At 47.7% G+C, this 21,469-nt stretch overlaps 1 protein-coding gene across 2 annotated transcripts in view; it reads left to right on the forward strand.

The window, feature by feature from the left end:
- Nucleotides 1-21,469, forward strand: part of RGS10 (regulator of G protein signaling 10) — a 41,676-nt gene that overhangs the window by 1,883 nt on the left and 18,324 nt on the right. The window contains exons 1-3 of one of the 2 annotated variants that reach the window (XM_055247560.2): nt 4,292-4,415; nt 12,625-12,743; nt 13,934-14,020. In XM_055247560.2, the coding sequence (XP_055103535.1) occupies nt 4,409-4,415; nt 12,625-12,743; nt 13,934-14,020 (213 nt within the window). In that variant the 5' untranslated portion in view covers nt 4,292-4,408. Of the gene's footprint in view, nt 1-4,291; nt 4,416-12,624; nt 12,744-13,933; nt 14,021-21,469 lie in introns of those variants that run through there. The other variant, XM_055247567.2, reaches the window with a different exon arrangement.

The following is a 21,469-nucleotide window of genomic DNA, read 5'->3' on the forward strand; positions in this document are numbered from 1 at the left end:
GTGGCACATAATAAAAGTGTAATAATTAGTAGCTTTTCTCCCTTTTTCCTGTTATAAATAGAGCTGCTATGAATAGCCCTGTACACGTTACTTATTACTTTAGATTACTTTTGGGTTGAAGACTGACAAATACAACCATTGTATCCTGGGAGATACATGGATTTGGGGTGATTTTGCATGTAGCCAGGTTGCACCCCAAAAAGGCTGAAGGTAGTTTTAGGGAACAAATTGTTTCAGGGCAATAAATTTTAAACCTCATAAAATGTGGTTACATCACTGATAGAAAGGTCAGTCTCAGGCCGGGCTCAGTGGCTCACACCTGTGATCCCAGCACTTTGGGAGGCTGAGGCAGGAGGATTGCTTGAGCTCAGAAGTTCCAGATAAGCCTGGGAAATATGGCAAAACCCCATCTCTACAAAAAAATTAAAAAATTAGCCAGGCATGGTGGTGCGTGCCTGTAGTCCCAGCTCCTTAGACAGCTGAAGTGAGAGTATGGCTTGAGCCTGGGAGGTTGAGGCCGCAGTGAGCTTAGATCGTGCCACTGCACTTCACCCTGGGTGACAGAGTGAGACCCAAAGCAAAGGAAGGAAGGAAGGAAGGAAGGAAGGAAGGAAGGAAGGAAGGAAGGAAGGAAGGGAGAAAGAAGGAAGGAAGATCAGCCACTAAACATCATGGATTGGTACTGGATGCCTCGACTCCAATAGCCTGATTTTCTTTGGAATTGTAGGTGTAGGGGCTTCCCTCATTATGGAAAATAACAAAAGTTCTTGCCTGACTGGTCATCACCACCCAGGCATGTGAAAAGAAGAAGCCTAGTGAGAAAGGGGTCATTTGGGCCTGGGGGCTGAGGTACTGAGACGACAGCCAAGTGATTTTTGGGACCCTGTACTGATGGTTTTTTTTTCGTAATTTTGAATTATTTTTCTTAAAGAGAATCCTCAAATTGTATAAACTTCAGGCTCCACAAAAGCCGAAGCTGCTCCTGCAGGACCCCTGATTTGGACCTGGCTGTGGTTCTGCCTCCCCCAGCACCTTCTATTTTACACTTTTCCTACCTTTCAGCAAAATCTCACTGGAGACGCTGCCTTTCCGCGGAGGATTTTGAGTTCCTAACCCCTCCTTCCAAGGTTCAGAGTGGGATTTCTTGATTCTTCCTGAGGTTTCTCAAAGTATGTTCCACCCGTCCTGTGGGTTCAGGAGGGCCTTGATAAAGTGCAGCTTCTCAGGCCTCGCCCAGACCCACTGACTCAATCTTGGGGGCTGTAGGTGGGGCGGAAGGGTAGGGTGCGTCTTTGACAAGCACCCCAGAGGATTCTCAGGCCAGTGAAATGTGAGGGTCCCCCAACGGGATTCTGTCCAGTCACCCTGCCCAGTTATCAACCGTTTATTGTTGATAACTGAAATATGCCCATCTGAGATGCCAAGCTGAAGCCACCCGACTCCCTACCCCTGCAGCTGCACCCAGGGGTGACCTCTCAGGGGAATTCCCACCCTGCCGGGCAGGCTTCGGCCGTCCCCTCGGGCCTGTCATACAGGATCCCATTAAACCCTTGGGAACAGTTTTAAGTTTATGGCTGGGCTTGTTTTATTTAAAGATGACAGTTTGCACAGCAATTTAATGTCTTTGTTTTAACAACCTGGCAGCAGGGTAGCCTTGGCAGCTGGGGCAACTTTCTCTGCAGAATATCACTGGCCCAGGCCTGTGGGGACAGAGGGGCCGGCCGAGGGGCCTTGTTTTCTACAGATGTGGTCAGCCCATGAGCCAGTTGAGCCTCTGGGTCCTGCTCTGGTGACCACCTAGTGCGGCCCATAGCCTGGTGGGTGTGAGGTGCTCACTGTGTTTTCTCTGTGTTGGCTGGTTTGTATTTGATGTGATGTCTCCTTTCTTCATGGTTAGAAAATGTAGATGCCTGGCATGGCCATTTCCTAGGGCTTCCTGGGTGAACTGAGTCACTTCTTTCCCTGGGTTGAGTGAGTCCCCGGACGCTGGGCTCTGGGAACCAGTTGCTTAAACTGCACTAAATTTATGCCCCCCAGTTTCTTCTGCTTCCCCCAGATAGCTCTTCGCTGCAGCAGCCCGCGGGTGGCAGCAGGAGCGGAGGGGGCCCCAGCAGGCAGCAGCAGTGGCCCCTTGATAAGAGGTGTCAGGCGGCATCTGCTGGAGTGAGACAGTCCCTTGCAGACTTGTGGGGACAAATTTCCCTTCCAGGCAAGTTCCCATCTGTCAGGAGCCCTGCTAAGCACTCTCAGGTCCACCTTGCTGCCCCGCTGCCTGGTGGGGGACCCCTTATCTGACTGAGTCCTTCCCAGCCCCATTTTTCCTGCTCCCTACTCTACCCCTGGAGGGACTGGACAATACTCCCTCTGTGCCTTTGCTCCCCCAGGTGTCCTTTGTCCTGTCCCAAAGCCTGGGTCTCCCTGCTCCAGCAGAGCCACCCTTCTAGGCCTCGCTGCCTCCCACCCTCCGTGCTTGACAGAGCAGCTTGTCTGAGCAGGAGGGAACCGTTTCATTTCTCCCTGAAGGGCTGCAGAGGCCACTCTGCAGGGACTTGTCCGGAGTGCAGGGACTTGTCCGGAGGCACCCATTTCAGAAGGGGCAGAGAACTCAAGTCTTGGACCCAAGTCCACGGCCACCTAAACACAACAACCATTTAGCGACTTTGCTAAAATATATTTAGAGAATGAATGTGGAGCCGACAACTTTCCTCCCTTCCTCTATCCCTCTCTCCTTCGCTCCCTCCCTCCCTTCCTTCTTCCCTCCCTCCTTCCCTCCCTTCCTTCTTTTCTCTAGTCAGGACATTAGAAACAAACAAAGCCATCATCAAACACCTTTATCATTTCACACAGAAAAGGACATTTTAACACCCCCAATAGTAGGAAAGATATAATCTCAGGTAAAGAGTTGTCCTGATTCACAGAATCTTCTAGAGGTTGTCGCTCCTGGGGAGAGACATTGGGCACCTGAGGGACAGAGGTGTGAGGAAGACTATTACACCACACTCCCTTTTGTATGTCCTGAACTGTGCCCCACGTAGAGAAACATAGTGATCTATTTCAAAGCAAAAACAAAACAAGCAACCCAAGACTGTCCTTCCTCCACCAGCACAGCTCACTTGGTAAATATTTCCTAGTCTTCCTTCTGGTTTATTTGTGGACTAGTGAAGATAACTTCCTACCAGCCCATGGCACTGTGGGCAGGCGGCCACCTGGGAACCCCTGGCCTCCTATCCTCAATTCATTTTAAGTTCTCTGAGAAAATGGGCCCCACCTTTCATTTCTGGCATCTTTCTCTGTGTTTTTCTCTCCAGCCAGACAACCTGGGGTTGCATCCCAGCTCATCCACTTCCTTGCTTGCTTCTTTGTAGCAAATTATGTATCGTCTCTGTGCCTCAGTTTCCTGATCTGTAAAATGGGGCCTTTGAGGAAACCAGCTTCCAGGGATTGTTGCAAAGTTTCGATGGGATATAGTAAATGTCAACTTTTTTTTTTTTGAGATGGAGTTTCACTCTTGTTGCCCACGCTGGAGTGCAATGGCGCAATCTTGGCTCACGGCAACATCTACCTCCCGGGTTCAAGCCATTCTCCTGCCTCATCCTCCTGAGTAGCTGGTATTACATGCATGCACCACCACGCCCAGCTAATTTTGTATTTTTAGGTTTCTCCACATTGGTCAGGCTGGTCTCAAACTCCCGACCTCAGGTGATCTGCCCGCCTCGCCTCCCAAAGTGCTGGGATTACAGGCGTGAGCCACCGCACCTGGCCTCAACTATTTTTAATAGCTATCCGTCCTCCTTTCTCTTTCTGTGCCCTCTACCCTTAGCCTGGTGCCTGGCTTTACTCATTCCTTAGAAAATATTTATCACTATAAAATATATACTTGAGTGCCAGACATCATGCGGACCCTGAGGAAGACGCAGCCCTTGCTTGCAAGAAATGCACCATCCACCTGACTGACCCTGGAGGAAAAAGTCATTTACTTTGCCTTGAGGGAGGGTGCGGGACAGATTGAGGCAGAGTAGGAGAGTGAGGGCAGCTTTATGCAGAAATGTCAGGCCCCAGAGGACACACAGGGGCTTCTGGAAGTGGAGAAAATCGATGACAGGGTCTTTGTTTTCAGGTTAGGGCTGCTGGGCCATTTTCTTTTTTCTGGCCTTTGCCTAGAAAGTGGAGAGTCTAGGGAGGCTACAAATAACAGTTTGGCGTTCTTATTTCCTTCCCTCTGGTAGAAACTGGAAACCAGTGGCCATCTGTTGTTTAGTCCACTTAAAAGAGGATGTTGAGGCTTGTTTTTTCTTCGGACCCAAGGGTGCCCAGGAGCCCTCCAGTCTCTGCCTTTCTCACACAAGGCGTCTCTGGGAAGGCAGTGGATTGTTGGTCTGCGTGGAACTTCTCAGGTGGACCCCAGAGCATGGAACGTAAGGAATCGCCCCCACCCTTTTCCATGTCCGCAGTTCGCCTGTCGCCTTGGCCCTGGGCGGGGCAGGGGCTGGGAAGAGTGTGCTGTGAGGACACAGAGGTGCACAGGTGACTTTGGAAGGGCCAGTAGGAGCACTTGGCTTTCTGTGAGGCCCAAACCCGCGTGTGAAAACGCCACGATGCCCTTTCTGAGTGGAGCCAACCCTCTGCCACCTGCTTTCCTGCTCCTGACTTGGATGCTGGCCATTACTATGATTATTGAAAAACTTTCTTCACTTTTGATGTTATTTCCTGCTAACTGCAGTTCAATCAGATCTCCCCGGCAGGGGAATTGCATGCAGGCGGGGTAGTTATTCTCAGCAGCTAGATACTGGAGCCGATAAACACTTAAGTAATATTTAGATACGATGTTTCCATGACCCAGTTTCTCTGGAGCCTTACACAGATCACCAGTTGTAACAAAATGACTCTCTGATTCTAAATTGGGAGGACTTTTTAAAAAATGTAATACACTTGATGTGGTATAGGTGACAAGAGGTTTTAAATAAGTTTTGTGGGGTGTGTACTTTCTTTGAAACTTCATTACAAAGTAGAGTATTTTAAAGGAGTACAGTGTGTGTGTGCAGGCCTGTGCATGTGAGTTGTACCAAGCCACTTTGGAATTTAGGGTTAATATCTCTGCCTTTTCCTGGACTTGAATGTTTAATAGCCTGTGAGTTTGGGGGAGTACTTAGGACAAACCTTCTGAGGATGTAAGTTGACTCTGCTGTTGAGGAAACTGGATAGTGAGATATTACTAAAATATTATTTGACTTGGAGAAATTGTCTATGCAGGATAATTACACAGACCTTCCTGCAAATTAACAGCAGAAATCCATGCTGTGAGCGTTCATCTCTGATGAGTGTCACAGATGCCTTTTGAGTATGGATTTCTAAGGAATTAATGTCTGGAGAAGGTCTCTGTTAGATATGACATCATAGCATCTATAAATAATGCATCATAAAATAAGCTGCAAGCAACCAGCCCCAGCCATCTGCACTGTGATGCTTCACCCATCCTTGAAATAATGGCTTTTACTGATGCCAGAAGCCACATAGGACAGCATAAGCATAAATGAAAAATGCATATACATTGTGTTTGTGTGCTAGATGATTCCACCTGGTCTTATGTGACCAGTTTTTTTTTTGTTTTTTTTTTCTGCATGGATTGGACTCTTACCTAGTTTTCTGTTTTTCCCCCAAAGTGTGATTGTTCTTGGTCTCTTAAAGGCTGTTGTGTTCTGGTCTCTGTGAGTATAAAGATCAGCAGATATAAAAACTAAAAATGTCAGTAGAGGCTTTGGTAAAGAGCGTGTACTCTGGAGCAGGAGTACCTGGGTTTGGGCCGTGATTTCAAGATGGAGTCTCACTCTGTCACCCAGGCTGGAGTGCAGTGGTGTGAGCTCAGCTCACTGCAACCTCTGCCTCCCGGGTTCAAGTGATTCTCCTGTCTCAGCCTCCCAAGTAGCTGGGATTACAGGAGTGCACCACCATACCCGGCTGATTTTTGTATTTTTTGTAGAGATGTGGTTTTGCCATGTTGCCCAGGCTAGTCTTGAATACCTGGCCTCAAGTGATCCATCCACCTCGGCCTCCCAAAGTGCTGGGATTATAAGTGTGAGCCACCATGCCTGGCCCATTTGAAGTATTAACCATTATTATTAGCTAATGACAGATTAGTCTGAAAATAAGTTTGCTGAAAAATATGTATTTTGCATGCAAAAAATTTGAAGATCTAAAATGATTTAAAGAGCCCAGGAGCCAAGAAAACAAAATGAAACACCAAAAAATTTTATTCATTGCAAAAATGTTTTACAGCTGAAGTAAACAGTGACAACAAAAATAAAACAGCATGATAAAATTACAACAAACACATATCACAAGCAGGTCTTTCCTAGCTGGAGAGATCGTGAAGCTGCTGGAGAACATGCTTGACATTTTTTCCACCCATTCATGTCAGTCTTGCTTTCTTGTGTAATCTGTCTGAAACGGAAACTTTTATCAATGAAAAGAGATAGAAGAATATTGGAACTTTGTGGATCCAGGTACCAGAAGTTGGGCAGCTGGGAAATCTTCGTTTTGCTTTATTCTTAAGTTCAAAGGTAAACCTGTTTTGCTATTGAGAAGGAGTATTTATTTCTTCTAATATTACTGGACTGGTTGTAACATTTATTATGTATGTATGTATGTATGTATGTATGTATGTATGTATGTATGTATTTACTTACTTACTTTAACTTGCTTCCCCTTCCCCCTTGGTTGTTAACATTTTTTTCTTTTTTTTTTAAACTTTTTTTCCCTAAGACAGAGTCTCTCTCTGTCACTCAGGCTGGAGTGCAGTGGCGCAATCTCAGCTCACTGCAACCTCCACCTCCCGGGTTCAAGCAATTCTCCTGCCTCAGCCTCCTGAGTAGCTAGGATTACAGGCGCGTGCCACCACGCCCGGCTAATTTTTGTATTCCATGTTGGCCAGGCAGGTTTTGAACTGACCTCATGATCTGTCTGCCTCAGCCTCCTAAAGTGCTGGGATTATAGGCATGAGCCACTGCGCCCAGCCTCTTTTCTTTTTTTATGATTTTTTTTTTTTTTTGAGACAGCATCTGGCTCTGTCACCCAGGCTGGAGAGCAGTGGTGCAATATCGGCTCACTGTAGTTTCTGCTTCCTGGGCTTGAGTGATCCTTCCACCTCAGCCTCCTGAATAGCTGGGGCTATAGGCCCACACCACCATGACCAGCTAATTTTTGTGGTTTTTTGTTTGTTTGTTTTTGTTTTATTTTGTTTTGTTTGAGACAGAGTCTTGCCTTGTCACCCAGGCTGGAGTGCAATGGTGCCATCTCGGCTCACTGCAACCTCCACCTCCTGGGTTCAAGCAATTCTCCTACCTCAGCCTCCCGAGTAGCTGGGATTACAGGTGCACACCACCATTCCAGGCTAATTTTTTGTATCTTTAGTAGAGACAGGGTTTCACCATGTTGGCCAGGCTGATCTCGAACTCCTGACTTTGTGATCTGCCCACCTCATCCTCCCAAAATGCTGGTGTGAGTCACCACGCCTGGCCTAATTTTTGTATTTTTTGTGGAGATGGGATTTCACCATGTTGCCCAGGCTGGTCTTGAACTCCTGAGCTCAAGCAATCTGCCTGCCTCGGCCTCCCAAAGTGCTGGTATTACAGGCATGAGCCACTGTGCCCACGGGTCGTAACTGAGCTGAGATGGCTTAGGAATTCATTACTTGGTGTGTCCCTTGAGCAGGGGACCCTGAGTTGCGGAAGTGCCCTCAGCCTAAGGGCCATCCCTGTCTGTTCAGTCATATTGGAGGCTGCGGATAGTGACTTGGAAAAGAGAGATGCCACTCAGTGAGTGGAGTTTGCAAACGCTGTCTCATCGAGATCTGTCTATACTGATATCAGTCAAGATGGATTTTAAAAGGGTGGGGTGCCATAGCCAAAAGCCTTAAACTCGAAAGACAATCAGGAAGTCTTAGAAAAATTCAAACCAACATTTTTGGAGAAAATAAAAACTTATGACAGATAGAGAGCGGGTATCTCAGATAGAAGGATCTTCTATTCCACTTATGGGGACAGAAGGTGGGCAAAAAGGCAAGAAGGAATTTCTCTTTATCTACAGCACCATAGCCAGAAAACCAGTACCCACGGCTATAAAGAGCAGCTCCATCTTGGCGCACTTGCTGAGCCGTCCCTGGAAATTCCATGCTCTTCTGTAATAGTGTCCATTGTTAACGTATTTCATGACATATGATATAAAGGAGATGTTAGCCGGGGAGACAATGGAATGGAAGGGCCCATCGGTTTTCTAACTGTGTTCCCAGGAGCCCTGGGATTCTGCAGACATGGCCCTGGTGAGGACAGCTGACCTCCCATATAGGTCCCAGTATGGGGTCTGTCCAGTGATTCATCAGCTGCATCACCTTGGATAGGTCATTTTATCTTCTGGATTTTTGCTTCCCAGTCTATAAAATGAGGTGGTCGGGGAGGTGGGGCTGGACCGCATTAGTGTGCTTTGAGTTGTAAAACTTTTTGTTCAAATGAAAACAGACATATAACCCTAGTATGCAAAAATGATTAGAGTATGAAATAAAGGGTGGGGGTTGGCAATTGTCTAACAGTGAGGTCAACTCTTTTAACTCTCAGACACTCTGTTGGCTAAATGGTAATCTACTGTGTGTATTTATTTGCAAGACAGCGTGGCAGTGAAAACCCAAACATGGTCTGGTTTATTATGGAAAAGAATGTCAAGAGTTTTGGAATCCTTTCAGAGCAAGGTTGAAAACTTATAGCCAAAGTGGTTCTGCCATGGCAAGAGAAATTTGCAGCTGCCTAGATTGTTCCTGGAACAGTGAACTTGTGTCTCTAGATTTATTTACTTAAGAGAAGATCTGCTGGGGAAATGGAGTAAACTGTCAAACTGTATTCTCTGGGCAAAGAGCAGAAGAGTAAATTAGTGGAATGCTTGGCAGAATGAACCCTGCTGCAGAAATATCTTGTAATAATGATCTTTTAATTGGATTTATACTTTGTTGGAAAGAAACTCAATGTTCAGGAGCTTGCCACTGCAGCATTTACAAAGAGAACGGGGAACTAATTTAATATCCACGAACTGGAGGGTCACTTTAGAAAAGCATCGGCTTCATTTGGTGATGTGTTTAAGTGAGTTTCCTTCATGGTTAGAGGAAAGGATTTGTCCCAAATAATTCTCTTACGTACTCTATTGCCAATGAGCATTGAAGCATAGTCCCTGCTGGGTTTCTGGGTTTCTGCTTTATTGATGATTGATTGATTGATTGAGACAGGGTCTCGCTCTGTCATCCAGGCTGGAGTACAGTGGCCCAATCATGGATCACTGCAGCCTTGAACTCCTGGACTCAAGCTATCCTCCCACCTCAGTCTGTCAAATAGCTGGGACTAAAGGCACATGCCACTATGCCCAGCTAAGTTTTGTATTTTTTGTGCACACAGGATTTCACTATGTTGCCCAGGCTGGTCTCAAGCTTGAGTAATCTGCCCACCTGGGCCTCCCAAAGTGCTGGGGTCATAGGTGTGAACCACCACGCCCAGCCTAGTTTTTAAATATTTTATAGAGATGGGGTCCCAGTATGTTGCTCAGGCTGGTCATGAACTCCTGAGATCAAGCCATCCTCCTCTCTCAGCCTCCCAAGGTGTTGGATTACAGGTGTGAGCCACTGTGCCCAGCTGGCCTGGTTCTAATTTAGCTCATGTCATCTGGTGAATGTCTAAAATCCTGGTAGTTTCCTCAGGTGCTTGGATTCGGAGTCCCAGGGGATCAAGAAATCAACATGTATTTTGACCCCCCATAGAACATCAGGGATCACAGGAGCTGTTACTATTAAGTAAGTCCGGTGTGCTCTGATACAGATTTTCTCCAAAGCCATTTTTAGCTGTGTGGCCCCCTAGGTGTTTGCAGCAATTAATATTTATGAGACTTTATTTAAAAAAATATATCATTTAGAAGTGATTTGCTTTGCTGATTTATTTATTTATTTAATGAGATGGAGTCTCACTCTGTCACCAGGCTGGAGTGCAGTGGTGCAATCTCAGCTCACTGCAACCTCTGCCTCCCGGGTTCAAGCAATTCTCCTGCCTTAGCCTCTCTAGTAGCTGGGATTATAGACATCCACCACCACGCCCAGCAAACTTTTGTATTTTTAGTAGAGATGGGGTTTCACCATGTTGGTCATGATGGTCTCGATCTCTTGACCTTGTGATCTGCCTGCCTCGGCCTCCCAAAGTGCTGGGATTACAGGAGTGAGCCACCTCGCCCGGCCTTGCTGATTTCTTAATTAAAAGTTTATTTTCTCCTAGATTTGAACTTTTTTTTTATAGAAACATGTCTCTAGCTTTGGAAAAAAAAAAACGTCAGTGGGAAAAAAGTGTTAGTTATAGAAGTAGTTTGCTTGATAGTTGGTTATTTTAGGGACGGGGAGAAAGGAGCTTACATATGTTGAGCATCTACCGTGTCCCAGGTGTGCTGCTAGGTGCCTGATGTGCTTCCATTTTTGAATCCTTATGATAACCCAAGAGATGGGGGACGATTTTCAAATATACACAAGAATTTTGCCCAAGAACCTATAGTTTTGAATTGCGGAAACTGGGTTTTTTGTTTTGTTTTGTTTTATTTTGTTTCGTTTGAGTCAGAGTTTCACTCTTGTCACCCAGACTGGAGTGCAGTGGCACGATCTTGGCTCACTGCAACCTCCAACTCCCAGGTTCAAATGATTCCCCTGCCTCAGCCTCCCAAGTAGCTGGGACTACAGGCACCCACCACCACACCCAGCTAATTTTTTTTATTTTTAGTACAGACGGGGGTTCACCATGTTGGCCAGGCTGGTCTTGAACTCCTGACCTCAAGTGATCCACCCGCCTCAGCCCCCTAAAGTGCTAGGATTACAGGCGTGAGCCACTGTGCCCGGCCAGGAAACTGGGTTTTGAACCTGGCCCCATCTGAAGTGACATTCCATGGTTCTTCCTTGACTCCAGGAAGGGATCACATGCCATAGAATGAAACATGCTTTCATTGTTCCCTCCTCCTACAGGCAAGTGGCCAAAGTGTGTTATTTGGAGATTCCCTGTTCCTCCCAGGAGACTTCTCAGTATCGTGAGTCAGAGAGTACAGTGGAAGATGTGCAGATGCAAAGAGTTTTCATCCATTTTCTCTGTGCACCAAAATGTAAGAGGGTTGCCAAAAACCTCAGGCATCAGGATAAATGATATTTATTTATTTATTTATTATCATTATTTTTAGATGGAATCTTGCTCTGTCGCCCAGGCTGGAGTGCAGTGGTGTGATCTTGGCTCACTGCAACCTCCGCTTCCTGGGTTCAAGCGTTTCTCCTGCCTCAGCCTCTCAAGGAACTGGGATGACAGGTGCATGCCACCACACCCAACTAATTTTTGTATTTTTAGTAGAGATGAGGTTTCACTCCTAACCTCTGGTGATCTGCCTGCCTTGGCCTCCCAAAGTGCTGGGATTACAGGTGTGAGCCACTGCACCCAGCCTATAAATGATATTTAATGCAGTGTTTTAAAAGATCAAAATTAATGCAAAAACATCCGTGATGAACAAAATATCCGAAGTTTAAATAAAATAACAGTGTGATGCTGAGCCATATTGGACCCTGAAGCAAAAGGAAAAATCAGCATAACCGATCTTGTCTTAATTTAAAATTTGGGTATTTTGTTCATCATGGATTTTTTAGTATAAATTTTGATTTTTTGAAAAAGTATTGCCTGAGGAACCGGGCGCGGTGGCTCATGCCTGTAATCCCAGCACTTTGGGAGGCTGAGTTGGGTGGATCGCCTGAGGTCAAGAGTTCAAGACCAGCCTGGCCAACATGGTAAAACCCCGTCTCTATTAAGAATACAAAAATTAGCTGGGTGTGGTGGCAATCACCTATAATCCCAGCTACTCGGGAGGCTGAGGCAGGAGAATTGCTTGAACCTGGGAGGCAGAGGTTGCAGTGAGCAGAGATTGTGCACTCCAGACTGGGCAATAGAGTGACTCTGTCAAAAACAAACAAACAAACAAAAAAAGCTATTGCCTGAAATGACATTTATCTTGATGCCTGGGTATTCTGGCAACCCTCTTGACATTTTGCACCATCACGTGAGTCCTGTCCTGCAATGAGTTTTTTAATCTCTGTGCCGGGTAATGAGCTAGGTGCTGGAGATACAAGATGAGGACATATAGGAGCCTTCAGACTAGTGCGAGTCAGTCATGTAAATAGTCACAACACAGCACCGTAATTGTAAGTCTGTGCACAAAGCGCCATGGGGAAGCAGTCGCTGCTGAATCAAGGTTCTCTGGGAGGAGGGTTGGAGTGTGACTTGAGGGCTGCCTCCAAATTGGCCAGTGGACACAAGTAGGGGACGGATTTGGTGGGAAACGGCAGGTCCCTTCATCCCTCTGAGCCTCAGTTTACCCCATCTGTAAAATGGAGGAAATAGTAGTGCCTGCCTTCCAAGGTTGTGTGACAAGAATGAGTCCATCATGTTAAGCACCTGGAACAGAGCCTAACACATAACTCGGTGTATGTCAGCCGTGATGTTGATGGCAGTGCTGACCATTGCATGCAGATTTCTTAAAATGACAGTGTCTTTTGGCCACATACGCAGTCTGAACTTTGCTTTGCAGACATCCATGACAGCGATGGCAGTTCCAGCAGCAGCCACCAGAGCCTCAAGAGCACAGCCAAATGGGCGGCATCCCTGGAGAATCTGCTGGAAGACCCAGAAGGCGTGAAAAGATTTAGGGTTTGTCTTTTTCATTGTTAATCGGGATGGATGCAGTGTGTGCAGAAGTTCAGATGCACACAGGGCAGAGATAGGCCAGTTCAACATTGTCTATCAGCGTAGCCCTCTCTATGCCAGCTTGAGAGTTCAGTATTGTCTATCCCAGCTTGAGGGTGAGACTTTCTCATCTGTCATGACTGTGTTTGCAACGCTGTCACAGATGGGCAGCCTGTTTCTGGTTTTTGTGTAGTGAGGTGGGAGGGGTACAGGGTGGGAGGAGAGAGAAGATACCGTGTCTATTGGTGGAGTCTGTATGAGGAATTCCCAGCTCTGGGTCTCTCTGATGTGAAGGCTTGTTCTCTCGTGCTTGCGGGATTCTCAGAATGCATTGTTGACAGAGTGAGAGAGGCTGGCAATGCAAACTTGGCGAAGGGACCTCCGAGAGCAGGGCTAATGCATGGGAAACTGTTGATCCCACCTAGAAATAGCTTTTCTGACCAGCAGAAGCTCCCGGTGCCAGATGGAGGACCACATGTGAATTTCAAGAATGAGTCCTGGTTACTTCTGTCTTTAAGTCTTGGGTCAGGAATAGGATGAGTCCTCATGCAGTTGGTGACTGTTGGAGCTCCCAGGGAGGGAGTGGCAGGTGGTACTAGGCTTCTAGTTCCTGGTTGCCAGGCCACTGTGAGCAGTGTTTGCAACTCAAGAGGTCTCTGCACAGCAGAGTAGCTGGCTGTGCCATGGACTGCCCAAGATCAGCCATAAGAAAACGCACATACCTCCAACTTAAAATAGTTTGTATCGTGGTGTCTTTAGACATACTTAATGTGTTTTCTTTTCTTTTGTTTAAAAAAAAAAGAGCCTGATTTTAGAGGAATGTACTTTGTTTAAACACTGTCTGGAAGGAACCAATATATCTTCCACTTTAATTTACTTTTTGGTAATTTATTGTCAGCTTAGAAATATGAGTACATTCCTGCTTCATTTGTACTCTTCTTTACAATGTCAAAACCATTAAGGTCAAATGCATATGAAATTATAGCTTTAACATGAAACATACTCATTTGTTTTTCAGAGTGGAGTTTTTGAAGAGTAACTGAAACATGCTCCTCTGTTGAATTTTGCCAAATCAGTCTTTGAAGGGAAATGCCATTTGTTTTATTTTTTTTTAAAGTAGAATACTATGTGACTCTTTTTCTTTGTATCCACAGGAATTTTTAAAAAAGGAATTCAGTGAAGAAAATGTTTTGTTTTGGCTAGCATGCGAAGATTTTAAGAAAATGCAAGATAAGACGCAGGTATTTCCTCCACTCTGATAATTTTTTTCCCTTTCCTTATAAAGTTACAACTGCCTTTCCAATAGATTCTGAAGTTGCCTAAAGAAACCTGATTCATATTAGTTTTGGGGGAAGATTTAAGCTTCAGATTAGGTATCTTGTGTTGATCAAATATTAATTATTTTTAAAAGGGTAAGTTAATCCATTTTTAAATGGAGCTGTTCAAATGGACCAATATTTAAAATAAAAATAACAATTTATGTCATTTAGAGTTCCTCATTGCATAGAATTTTTTCTTCATGAATAAGTTATGAGGATGTTTCCCCCAGATTTTGACATGTTAGCATTTTGGACATGGTAAAACGATACGCAGATGTGTAATGATAAAAGCACAAGGTGCATCAGAGGGATTGTCAATTATTCAATGTATCGTACTGAGCATCCCATAGTTGGCGAGCATCCTGCGGAGAAAGCCTCTGATTGTTCTCCTGGGTAGATGCATCCTCTTTGCCTTCATTCCCAGTGTCAGCTGGTTGGGTATAAGGGAGGGTAGATGAGATTATGGGGAAGGAGGCCTGTGCCCTGGGTGGGTTTATGAGGCCTGGCCCTGTATCTTTCTAAGAGGCTGCTGGCTAAATGCCTGCAGGAGCTAGTAAGTCATGTGAATGAAGGAGGCTTCTGGTGTGAGGCTGGAGGGAGTGTTGGGGACTGGGGCCAGCTAAGGACATTCTGTCTGCCTGCCCAGGCTGCGGCTGGTGGTTTAGGGCCTGTGGCTGTCTGGGCTTCCCCTGCCTCAGGTTCTGTCTCCGCCAACTTACTGACGGTGATCTCCTAGATCTTTGCTTGCCCTAGGACCCTGGTGGCCTTTCTTCCCAAGGCATGTCTTATATTCCACCTAGTGCTGCCTGTTTTTCTAAAGAAGCTGGACATTTGGATCCTTATGTGAAACCAGATGATTTTTAAATGTTGGAACTAATTTAAAAAAAAATTTAAAACCTTGCCTGCCAAACAAAACATACCCACGGGCAGATGAGGCTTGTGAGTTGCCAGTTTTTGAGACTTCATCTCCAAAAGCTGGAATCTATGGGCCAGGAGCCATGAAGCGTTTGCAGACAACTGCTTGGAAAATGTATATCATGGGTTTATTCAAAGGTATTTCGGGTGCAGACACACATCCTCCCCGGTGGCGCAGCGCGGCCTCTTCTCCGCCACCTTCCTCTCCGGAGGTGGCAAGGGAGGATTCTAAGATGGATTCTCTTTGGCTTGAATTTCCCAGGCCCACCTCGAAAGCCACTGCTGGGCGGGACCCTTGGATTTTGCTTTCTGGCTTTTTCCCTCCTCTGGATGACATTGGCCGGAGCCTCCTGGGTGGAGAGGGGCCTCAGGGGAAAGTGAGAAGCACGTGGTGGGGGATGCTTTGGGATGCTAGGATTCAGGCTGAGGGCCTTCAGAACAAGAGCCTCATTGTTGTCCTTTGTCTCCAGCACCGAAGACAGGGCCTGGGGACCACCATCGATAAATGCTAGACTGCCACTGCTGCGACCAGCCTCACCATAAAATCCTAGCTCAGAGTCAAGCAAGCAGACAGATGTCCATTCCCCTGCCTTATTCTTTTGAGTGTTAGAGGTAGGAGGGCCCTGTGGGTGGGCCGGTCCGCACCTGAAGTGTAGACAAGGAAGTGAGGTCCCTGCACCGTGGCAGAGCTAGGACTTGAACCAGCTCCCTGAAGTTACCCGTTGTTCTCTGCACCACCATGCTGCTCTGTGCCTCCGTTCAGTTGAATTCCCCAAATCTTCGTGAAGTGCCTGCTTGGTGCCTGGCACTGAACAGGAGGCAGCCCAGGGACAGGACAGGTGAGCGGCTCCAGGGAACGGGCACCTCAAGGGGAGCAAGCCTGTGCAAGTGCGATGAGTGTAGAGATGGGAAGCACATGTGTCGTGGGAGCAAGGCGTGGGCAACAGGGAGGGATCCAGGGGAAGTGGCTTTTTAGCTGAGACTTGGCATCGAGATCGGGAGGGGGTTCCCAGGAGCAGGGACAGTGTGTGGGCAGGCAGGGCTGGCGAAAAGAGCTGAGGGAAGACCAGAAGGGCTGAGTGGCATGTTTGAGGGGGAGGCTGCTGTGCTGTGCTTCAGGCTGGCAGGGCAGCCAGACCTGAGAACCTGCGTGCCAAGGTGAGCAGGGCTGGGAAAGCCCCTGTAGGACTTTAATGGAGTGGTTGGAAGGAGGGGGTCAAACTTTCGATGTGCCTCTTCCAGCCTTTCAGGTCAGGCAGGTCTGGTGTTGGGTTGTCCTGCCCTGTCCACATCCTACAGAGAGAGCTTCCAGAACGGGCAGCCCCTTTCCATGCCTGTACTCCTGACATCCAGCATAGGACTTCTTTTCTTTTTTTGAGACAAGGTCTGACTCTGTTGCCCAGGCTGGAGTGCAGTGGTGTGGTCTTGGCTCACTGCAGCCTCCGCCTCCTGGGTTCAAGCGATCCTCCTGCCTCAGCCTACCGAGTAGCTGGGAGTACAAGCGTGTGCTACCATGTTTGGCTAATTTTTGTATTTTGAGTAGAGACAGGGTTTTGCCATGTTTGGCAGGCTGGTCTCGAACTTCTGACCTCAAGTGATCCGCCTGTCTTGGCCTTCCAAAATGCTGGGATTACAGGTGTGAGCCACTGTGCTCGGCCCAGCATAGGACTTCTTGAAAGTCTGTGTCCTTAAGCCTGGAATGCACCTGGCAATCGCTTTAGTGCAGTGAATGCCACCCTCCCGTCACTGCCTGAGAATGCAGATTGGGGGGAGGCATTCGTGACACCTGAGGTGTTTGGCCTGGAGTGTTTGGGCCCCAGTGTGAGTCACTGTTCCCATTTGAAGATGCAGGGATATGACCTGAGTGGTTAAGCAGCAGCTCGCCCGAGGCTGGGCACAGTGGCTCACGCCTGCGATTCTAACACTTTGGGAGGTCGAGGTGGGTGGATCACTTGAGCCCAGGAGTTCGAGCTCAGCCTGAGCAACACGGTGAGACCTTGTCTCTACAAAAAATACCAAAAAAAAAAGAAAAAAAAAAATTAGCTAGACATGATGGGGTGCGCCTGTAGTTGCCCGGGGAGGTCAAGGCTGCAGTGAGGTATGATTGCGCCACTGCACTCCAGCCTGGGTGACAAAGTGAGACCCTCTCTCAACAACAAAAAAGAGAATTCAGAGCCACATTTCTGACTCCAGGCATTCCCTAGTGAGTCCTGCTGCCTAGGAAGTAAAACCAGTGAGTAAGCTCTAAATTACTACAAAAAGTGTGGGGGAACATAGGCACTGGGAGAAGTCGCCTAACTGAATTTTTTTTTTTTTTTGAGACGGAGTTTCCCTCTTGTCACCCACGCTAGAGTGCAGTGGCACAATCTCTGCTCACTGCAACCTCCGCCTCCCGGGTTCAAGTGATTCTTCTGCCTCAGCCTACTGAGTAGCTGGGATTTCAGGCATGTGCTACCATGCCCGGCTAATTTTTGTATTTTTAGTAGAGATGGGGTTTCACCATGTTGGCGAGGCTGGTCTCAAACTCCCGACCTCAGATGATCCGCCCGCCTCAGGCTTTCAAAGTGCTGGGACTATAGACGTGAGCCACCGTGCCTGGCCAGTTCTTTTTAATCCTCCGTTATGCACTTAACCTAACTGGATTTCACAGTCAAACTTATCACATCTGTTCCGGCAGGGAGACTGTGGGAGGATTTTTCTCTCTCTATCAACTAAGGCTATTGAGGAGTCGATACGAATCCCACTCTCGCCTCTGTTGTTTTAATAGGACCTGTGTTGGTTCATTCCTTGACGTGGATTATCCAGCATTTACCAGCTTCGCATATCCATGTCATTTACTTGTCCATCTTCTGTGTGGTTTGTCTTCTGGGATCTGGGAGTGGGGGGCCTCTTCTTCCCCACCGTCTCCGAGGGTCTAGACCCATGCCTGACACATGGTGAACTTCCTTCCTCTTTGTAGGACAAAGGCATTCCACTTCCTGGATCTAAGTCCTCTTCTCTCCTGAGTCATTCCCTCATTTTGGGAACAGCACACGAAAATGACTTCTTCCCTCCAGAATGACTGATGAGAGAAGAGCCCAAAACACAGCTGGCAATAGCTTCCTGAGAAGGGGGATCTGGCGGGTAGATATGTAAAGACCTTGTTCAGTGGAAATGTTATTTTTTTCCCTACTCTCCTATTTCACTGATAATCTGACAGAGCATAGAATTCTGGGGTGGAGCACACTCAGAAGTTTAAAGACATTGTCCCTTAGTCTTCTACTTTTGTTGAGAATCAGTAATTTATATGTAAACTGTTCTGTTTTTTTTTTTTTTTTCTTTTTTTCCCTCTCTGGCATAGTGTAGGATGTATTTTCTTTTCTTTTCTTTTCTTTTCTTTTCTATTTTTCCCCTTCCCTTCCCTTCCCTTCCCTTCCCTTCCCTTCCCTTCCCTTCCCTTCCCTTCCCCTCCCTTCCCCTCCCTTCCCCCGCTTCCCCTCCCTTCCCCCCCTCCCCTCCCCTGCCCTCCCCTCCCCTCCCTTCCCTTTCCTTTCCTTTCCTTCCTTTCTTTTTTTACGGGGTTTCGTTCTTGTTGCCCAGGCTGGAGTGCAATGGCATGATCTCTGCTCACTGCAACTTCTGTCTTCCAGGTTCAAGCGATTCTCCTACCTCAGCCTCCCAAGTAGCTGGGATTACAGGCGCCCTCCACTAGGTCAGGCTGGTCTCAAACTTCTGACCTCAGGTGATCCACCTGCCCTGGCCTCCCTAAGTGTTGGGATTACAGGCGTGAACTACCACACCCAGCAATTTTCTTTTCTTTTTGAGACAGGGTCTTACTCTGTCACCCAGGCTGGAATACAGTGAGGCTCTTTGCAGCCTGGACCTCCTGGGTTTAAGGAGTCTCACCATGTTGCTTAGGCTGGTCTCAAAAGAAATCCTCTCACCTCAGCCTCCCAGAGTGCTGGGATTACAGGTGTGAGACACTCCACCTGGTCAGGATCTTTTCATCACTAGTATTCTAAAACCATTCAGTCAGGGGCTTTGGAGGCAGAGGTGGGGTTCATTCATTGTGTGAATTCTTTGTGGAGCCTTATAATCTGGAAATTTGTAGTTCTGGGAAATGGTCTTATGTTGTTATTATTATCATCATTTTAGTAACTTTTTTTCTTTCCATTGTCTCTGTTCTCTTTTCCAATAATGACCTTTCACCCTCTGCATTGAGCCCTTAATTTCATGTTTTATTTTTCCTATTTTTTAATTTTTTTTTTTTTTTTTGGCTTTTGGAGATTTTGACTACATCTTCAGATCCTCCTATTGAGTTTTTTCTGCTTTTTTATTTTCTCCAGACAAGGGCACTCTAGTCTCTTCCTGGGGGGGCCACAAGCCTGATATGTTCCTAAACTAAACATATTTCTAATTAACTGTGTCAGGAGAAGTTTGCTGGGGGGGGGGGTCTATATTTGGAATTTCCCTGAATCCCTTTATTCAGTTCGGTGTCTCATTCTTGCCATCCTCTGTGCCCCTCTGTTCTGGAGCCTCCCTGGGTCTGTTTCTTTAGAAAAGAAAATGCGACTCTTCTGTTGAAGGTGGGAAGGGAGCCACCTGAGCACTCAGGGCTGGAGCAGGACCTGGGGTGGAGGACCTGGGGGTCTGATGGCTTCTTCCTGCCGCCCTCATCAATTCCATCTGGGCTACCCGATGCCCTCCAGCTCCTGCCGTCTCTGGACACGCTTCTCGTTGGCACCCCCTCCCCACCTGTTTGGGGGCTTGGGTTCATTCTTCTGGGTCTCTGCAGAGTCATCTGCTGTGTCTCCGACTGCTTCCCATTTCCTGAGCCAGTTCTTGAAAATATTCTCGTATCATTTATTGGATATTTTCTTTCCCTCATTCTCTTTCTGAAATGGATATTAGTAAAGTTAGTGTCTTGATCCTTTCATTGTCCTAGGAATTGTCTCCCACATTCCATCTCTGGAAGAAGATGGGGTGGAGAGGAGCCGGAGGCCAGCAGACGGGATGGGGGTGGGGAGTGGCTACAGGGGATCGAAGTTTCCAGCTTCCCAGAGTAGTGGCTGCGGGGCCTGCCAGCCAGGAGGGGACCACTCCGTTCCTTTGTGTTAATTCGAGGTGTCACTGGGATGTCCATGTTCACGTTGCTAGAAACCAACTGGCTACATGGGTCAGTAGCTTGGGGGAGGGTTGGTCTGAAATCTGGGGTGAACATGGAGTTAGAGTTGTCACCAAGGACAGATGTCTGGGAAACCCCAGAATTCACAGAGGGGAGAGGGATGCAGGAGCTGGGAGACAGAGAGGGAGACAGGAGCTGGGGGACAGACAGGGAGACAGGAGCTGGGGGACAGATACAGGGAGACAGGAGCTGGGGGACAGACACAGGGAGACAGGAGCTGGGAGACAGACACAGGGAGACAGGAGCTGGGGGACAGACACAGGGAGGTGTTGGGGATCCTGAGAGGACAGGACTCTTACAAGGTGGGGGAAGCGGGAAGAGAAGAAAGTCACAACGCTGGGCAGGGCTGGGGCCAGCTTGCTCCAGAGGAAGGTCTGAGAGGCCTCGCTGCCTGGGTGGCGTCAGCGGGCTGGTGGAGCTGCGCTGGCTGGGCAGAAGCCTGTGTGTAGTGTGAGGAATGAATGGGAGGGACAATGGAGACAGGGGTGCATGCTTTTCCTTTAAGAGATTTCAAAAAGGAATTGGAGGCCAGGCACGGTGGCTGTAATGCTAGCACTTTTGGAGGCTGAAGCGGGTGGATCACTTGAGGCCAGGAGTTTGAGACCAGCCTGGCCAATATGGTGAAACCCTATCTCTACTAAAAATACAAAAAATTAGCCGGGCGTGGTGGCAGACTCCTGTAATCCCAGCTACTTGGGAGGTTGAGGCAGGAGAATTGCTTGAACCCGGGAGGCAGAGCTTGCAGTCAGCCAAGATCGCGCCACTGCACTCCAGCCTGGGTGACAGAGTGAGACTCCATCTTGAAAAAAAAAAAGGGGGGGGTTGGGGGTGGTGAGGCCATTAACCCCCACATAGAGAGCTGTGGGGTCAAGGGGGATCTTTTATTTTCCTGGTGGCAAGGTTCAAGCATGCCGATTGGGGAGGGAGGGGCCAGTGTGGGAAGCAGCACTCTTCTGAGCTTTGGGCTCCTAGTGACTTTGCTGTTCGTCTGCATAGATGTGCACTTCTGGGGCTGATAGGAAAGTGAATTTGCTTCTCCTGATCATGCACCTGCAGGGAGCAGGGTTCGAGAGCCGACGTCTGGCTGAGCATTGTCACAGCTGAGGCACTGCCAGGCCTCGAAGAAGGCCCCCAGCCTTGTGGGGTGCCTGGAAGGTGCTCACTGGGGTGCAGGTGCTTCGTGGGCAGTCCCCGAGTTGATGGGCCCAGGTGGGGCCCTTCTCCAGCACCTGCCAGGACAGCCTCAGATGCTGGACACTTCAGGTCTCCCCAGGGAGAAAGGGGCTCTCTGG

This window comes from Symphalangus syndactylus, chromosome 2, assembly GCF_028878055.3.
Source record: "Symphalangus syndactylus isolate Jambi chromosome 2, NHGRI_mSymSyn1-v2.1_pri, whole genome shotgun sequence".
In the NCBI taxonomy this organism is placed as follows: Eukaryota; Metazoa; Chordata; class Mammalia; order Primates; family Hylobatidae; genus Symphalangus; species Symphalangus syndactylus.